The sequence below is a fragment of the Chenopodium quinoa genome, unplaced genomic scaffold (genome assembly GCF_001683475.1).
Source record: "Chenopodium quinoa cultivar QQ74 unplaced genomic scaffold, ASM168347v1, whole genome shotgun sequence".
In the NCBI taxonomy this organism is placed as follows: Eukaryota; Viridiplantae; Streptophyta; class Magnoliopsida; order Caryophyllales; family Amaranthaceae; genus Chenopodium; species Chenopodium quinoa.
In genome coordinates this window covers 333,151-339,366 of record NW_018742656.1, presented here as the reverse complement: position 1 = coordinate 339,366, position 6,216 = coordinate 333,151, and the positions used below count along the sequence as shown (strand labels likewise).

Sequence of the window (6,216 nt, the reverse complement as noted above, 5' to 3'; positions counted from 1 at the left end):
AAGAGTTAAAGAAGAATGGTATAATTATGGTATAATTAAAAATATAAAATATAAAATGACATGTGGCACATTGAGTTGAAGAAGATGATAGAGAAGTGTAATAGAATGATGACATATGTTTTTTTTGGTTTGGTTTTTTAAATACTAAATATAGATTCCCCATGTTCGTCTTCAAAAAAAATGAGGTACTAGAGAAACAAGCAACAAATAATTTTCTAAAGGAGAAATCAGCAACGAATAATAGTACTCTTAACATATGAATCCCAAAAAAACAAATAACAAATGCTCAATCTACTGGATACATAAATAGGATAGGTAGAGGAGGTTCTGGCTACAGAACTCCCCTGTTTTTTGAAAAATAAATTATGAAAATAATTAAATCCTATATCTCTGCCTGAAACGAAAAATCCCTAAGCCTCCAAGCAAACCTCAATGATTCAAAGCTTGAATTAATAAGAGATAACGAATGGCAATACAAGGCCTTGAACCACTCTATAAACTGCTCTTATTAGGCGCTGCCATTGGCAATAGCAGCTGGAGCACCATTCAACTCATCCCAAGCCTCGATCCATGTGACCATGGCATCAGCCAGCTTGACAAAGTACTCATCAACCTTTCCAAGCTTTTCCTTGACTTGCTTGGAGAGCTCAAGGTAACAGCTTTGGACAGTAGTACAGTCCTTTGGGAGGGTTGCGCTCTGGAAGAACGGGATGCACTCTTCTTGCCAGAAGATACCCTTGTATTCCTTCTTCAGGTTCACAAATGGATTACTAGCTTTGCTGTGGTAGATGTAAGGAAGCCCGGTCTTCACTCCAAGTCCTAGGTGATCACAGATAACCTGTATAATCGACCAAAAAGCATCATTAGTATTTTAAAGTTGACAGTATGTGCTACCATATGATGTATTAGTGCTTCTATCACATATGAATTGTTTACATCACAGAGACAAGGCCTAGCTTGCTAATTAGTTGCTATATTTTGGAGCAACTCTATAAGCTGAAATCAGGTCGTGTTTCAAGTTTTGATACTGATGAGTTTTAAGTTTATATCAGCTTAATGAAGAGCTACCGACAATTTATGACACTTGAATTCCAAAGCTGGGTGCCTGGATACTTGAAATGACAACAATAAGAACTCAAATTGCTTATTAAGACAGGAACAAGTAGCAAACCTTAACACACCATCCAGCCCACATGTCGTCGTAACGGCCAATAGGCTGGCCGTCACCCATGAGTCCAAAGTACATAGCAGGTCCGATGAGCTCACGGTCAAAAGCCAAGTTCATGCCACACATAGGGAAGAGGGTGCCCTTGGGGATGGTCATAACAGCATCAACAAACCTAGAAAGCAAAGAGAAAATTAGAAAGAGTAACAATGTGGAGTTAAAAACAGAACCATTCCAAGTTCCAAGAGCGGTAATTAATCATACCGGGTGTTCCTCTCAAGGGGCTTCACAAGCTGGGTGGGAGCATCATAATCAGGGACATTCAACCAAAGACCGTGAGAAACAGCGGTCTTAGCACCTTCACGCATGCTGAAGGGATATCCACGGACGAAATCAGCACCATCCCTGTATGGATCATAAAGGGTGTTGAAGAAAAGTGGGGTTGATGGACAAAGAAGGTTAGTGATGTGTTGCTCCAGTGCATTAATGTCTTTCCCAGATGGATCCTTGGCAACCTACATTGTTCGAAAAATTATCAACATTAGATCCAAACCCAATTCAAATCCAAAAATGACCATCAAAAGTGCAAATTGTAGCTTAAACTTCGAAACAAGGACAGTTAAGATCTAAGAAACATAGATCACACATTAACCAGCTAGAAACAATCAGCCTTATAGAGTTCAATCAATGGCAAGCAACATCGAACTCACTCAGAGCCAATTCAGCAATACACAAGTTGGGAAGAACCACTAAGCTAGAGAGAGCTATTAACAATTGGTAATGAATATGACCTAGGGTAATAGATCAATCATACGAAACCCGAATATTAAAAATGCTGAAGAAATTACAATGTATGTAACATGATAATCATGATAATCAAACAAACAAACAATGTTAGCCCATAAGTCATGATCAGATACAAATAATAAACATCCTAAAGTCAATGTCATTACTCATTAGAGCCTTTAAAAGGTCTGAAACAATAGAATTGAATGGACCACATATAAGATCTAACATATTATATTTTCTATAGTATCATAACAAACAATGTCAATAGATTAGCATAATTTACATAGTCAAGGACATAAAACTTGAAATGAAAGTGTGAAAAAGCAATCATATGCTAAAAAGAAGCACAAAAGGGGAATCCACCGACCTAGAATCAGATCAAGTCCAAAAAAATTCAAATTTTCAAATTCAACAACCACAAAAAGTTTATTCAAATTAAAGATCAAATCAACAATAAGCCAACAAAATCAAATCGTACCCATCAAACATTTCCCCATCAAAATTCAAAATTTTTCATACACCCAAATCATTGAATCAAAAACCCACCAAAACCCTTGAATTGATTCAACAATCAACATCAGAACCCAAATCTGAAAAAAAAAATTGAATCGATACCCAGATCAGAAATTCATTAAATCAAAAACCCCCACTAAACCCCAATTCAATTGACTCAAGCTCAAAATTCGAGAAAATCATCGAATCAAAACCTGTATTTCCACAAAATTCAGATGAGAAAATCAGTTAATTAAAATACCCCTCAATTAATTCAGCATTACACCACAAAAATTGACAATAAATATCAAATCGAAACCTAAAAATCGCACAAAACCCAGATCAGACAAAACAACAAATCAATTCCAAAAATCAAAAACTTACAAAGCAATCATCATCAATGGTGTAGATGTACTTCTTCTTAGAAACCATGTACCCAAAACATCTACAAGCAGAATCCTTGAAAGAGATACAAGAGGCCTTAGGACCCAGAATACGATTAATATCGTTCCTATTGTAAAGCTCATAATCAAATCCTTCAGGGACCTTAATGGTCTTAGAAGGATCTCCATCTTGAACAATAATCAGATGGTAAGGTTGGAAAAATGGCCTCCACATTTCGAGAAAATCAAGGTTTCTGATGGTGGGGATGACGATATCAAGCTCATCTTTCAGAAGAAAGGTAGCAGGAACTGAAGGTCCTGCCATGGCGGAAGAGGAGAGAGAAAGAGAAGCGGAGATCTGGTTAGAGAGAGAGAGAAAGAAGTGAAGAGAGAGAAAGTGAGGTTGGAGATAGAATTGGTGAGAAGAAGGGGGTTTGAGGGGTAATTTATGGGGGAGAAGAAAAATGTGAATTGATGGTATCACATGTTATTGAGGACTTTTCTCCGGAGTAAGGGAATCTAGCATTTCGCTATATGGTGTATTCCGCGTTCAACACTTGCCCCATTAATGTTTTTTAAATCAAATTAATCAGGCTCCATAAACTTCATCTTATTTTTGCTGAATTGAAATTTATTTTATTGAAGTGAAATTATTTTTACTGATTCTCTATTACTCCATGTAATTCTTACTTAAAATTACTGATTTTTACTGAATCAAAATTATGTATTTTCTAAACTGATGGCCTTAGGGTATGTTCTCATAAGTTTATTTTCAGTTCAATTCAGCTTCTAATTTCCTTCTCTTATAAAAAAGTTCATTTCAGTTCAGTTCAGTTCAATTCATTTCAGCCGAGTTCGGTTAATGAGAACAGACCCTTAGTGTGAGAGTCAAACGATGTCGAATTGTAATTTTTATTGTAAATGTTATAATGAAAATTAGCTAATACACCGTTTTAATGCATTAGAAAGAGAACCTAGATCGTTTTTAGGCAATAATTCTTTGGTGCAAGACATAATTTCTATCTAAAAGACCTCTACTAAGTTAAGGTATCAACTCCCAAACTTCGTTCTCTTAACATCGAAATGGATCTCAACTTTGATAATATTTATAACACCCCGGGTCAACATGAGTCCATTAATAAACAAAACCTTCGTTTTAATTTAGTTGACATCTTTTTTACCACGCTTGTTAACGCACTAATTTTGACGATTAATATCTCTAATTCTCGACATTGAAAAATTATAAAAAGTGAAAATTAATAAAATATATATTGAGATGATTCAAACAAGATCCTACTTAACTATGTTTTAATTTACCGTAGCCATTAATCACAAAAGGTAGTCAAAGTATAATTTATGAATATATATTTTAAAAGTCAAACGGTATCAACTAATAAATTAGAGGAAGTATTATTCTTTTTGGCCCTAACCCGCAAAGATTCACTTTGATGCAAACATAACTCCTACCTAAAAGATCTCTACTAGGTTAAGGTATCAACCACTATGCGTAGTATAAGAAAGGCTTTGTACTCCCCAACTTTCGACGCGGAGGCGCCAAAGCACCTAAGTAAGGGTCTGTTCTCTTACGTTGAAATTCAGTTCAGTTCAGTTCTGCTCAGCTCAGCTCAGCTCAGCTCAGTTCAGTTCAGTTCAGTTCAGCTCAGTTCAGTTCAGTTCAGCTCCTAATTTCCTTCTCTTATAAAATATCCAGTTCAGTTCAGTTCAGCTCCTAATTTCCTTCTCTTATAAAATATTCAGTTCAGTTCAGCTCCTAATTTCCTTCTCTTATAAAATATTCAGTTCAACTCAGTTCAGCTTAGTTCATTTCAGTTTAGTTTAGTTTAATTCAGCTGAGTTCAGTCAATGAGAACAGGCCCTAAGTCTCTCTTTTCTTTTTTATTTCAAGGTTAATGGTAATAATCTTCATTATGTTTTATTGGAGAGTGTTATACCAAATTATTAGATCATATATACTCAAATACTTTTCTTTTTATTCACTTACAACATTTCTATGTTACACGATTGATGATGTGTAAACTTTGATACATACATTGAACATCTTTAATTATGCATTTGTAAATAAATAAATTTAAAAGTTAAATTTTAATAAATTACACATTGAGCTAGATATACCACGATCTCATATGATTATATTTTTCTTTATGTAAAATCACGAAATGTAGATGAAATAACATACGGTGTAAGAATAGTGTACATAATAAAATTGTTGTAAGTAAAAACATGAAAGAAGTACATGCTACATCTTTTTATTATTTTTTTTTTTTTACATCATAGAAAACATCTTTTTATTATTGCCATTGTTGTTACCTTTGTATAAGTTTCACAAATATTGCAATGTATTACATTCCAATTTCAAGAAAACAAACAACTCATTTCTGTCATAATAGTCTTTATTTATCCATTTTGATGTGAATAAGTCTTGTATGTGGCTAGGTACACGGTGTTGCCACATTAGTTCATAAGAGTAATCTTCATTTTTATGTATGAGTAACCCCAATTTTTCATAAGAGTAACCTCATATTGTCCATAAAAGTAACCCAAATTTATTATACGAGTGAATTCAAGTAATTTAGAAATAAGTATGTAACTCCATGTCTCCATTTGTTAATTCGAGTAACCCTTATTCTTTTGTTTTTAAAAATGAAATAATAATTCCACTTATTTAAGAGAGTAACCCCTATTTCTCATTTAAGTAACTTCCATAAGCTTTAAGGTAACCATTTGTTCATCACCGTAAGTCCGTAACCCCTTATTACTTGATTAATTGTCTTGTATGTGACTATGTGAAATGGTTACACCATGTGGCTAGCCACATATAATACTTTGTGTTTTGGTGTATATTTGTAGATCAAGGCTTTTAATTTAGGAAAATTTGTAATTATTAATCTCAACTTTGGGCCATTTACTTTCATCAATTCCAACTTTCCATTATTATTGAATAATCCCAACTTTGGGGGACATTCTCTACTATTAGGTCATGACCGGTTAATAAAAGTCAATAACCTATTATAACAGGTAACTTGACACGTGGCAAGCCCTGATTGGTCAAAAAAAATTTACAAAAATTGAAGAAAAAAAAAAACTCCAACCTCTCCCCATCCGTTCACCGGACCACCGTACCCTAACCCCCACCCTAACATCCCAACCATCCCTCTACCACCGTGAAACCTAAACCCCCACCCCCAACCTCGTTGGCCACCGCCTTTTGGCCACCAAAACCAATTGGTCGGGAACCCTGACCCCTAAAACCACCAGCTGCACCACCACCACTACAAGAAAAATCTCTTTTTGTAGCGATTATTCCGTAGCGATTGTACATTCGCTACAATATGCAAGTATGTTTGTGAAATAAATAAGGATATCGTA

General features: G+C 34.9%; 1 protein-coding gene across 1 annotated transcript; it reads right to left on the bottom strand.

Annotated features, from left to right (window-relative positions):
* Positions 1–208: 208 nt before the first annotated feature.
* LOC110722223 (alpha-1,4-glucan-protein synthase [UDP-forming] 2) lies at positions 209–3,311 on the bottom strand. Its single transcript, XM_021901491.1, has 4 exons — positions 2,831–3,311; positions 1,430–1,680; positions 1,172–1,340; positions 209–838 (listed from the first exon to the last, which is right to left on the bottom strand). Exons 1-4 carry the CDS (start codon positions 3,152–3,154, stop codon positions 509–511), a joined length of 1,074 nt encoding a protein of 357 aa, XP_021757183.1. The 5' UTR covers positions 3,155–3,311; the 3' UTR covers positions 209–508.
* Between the last annotated feature and the right edge of the window lie 2,905 nt (positions 3,312–6,216).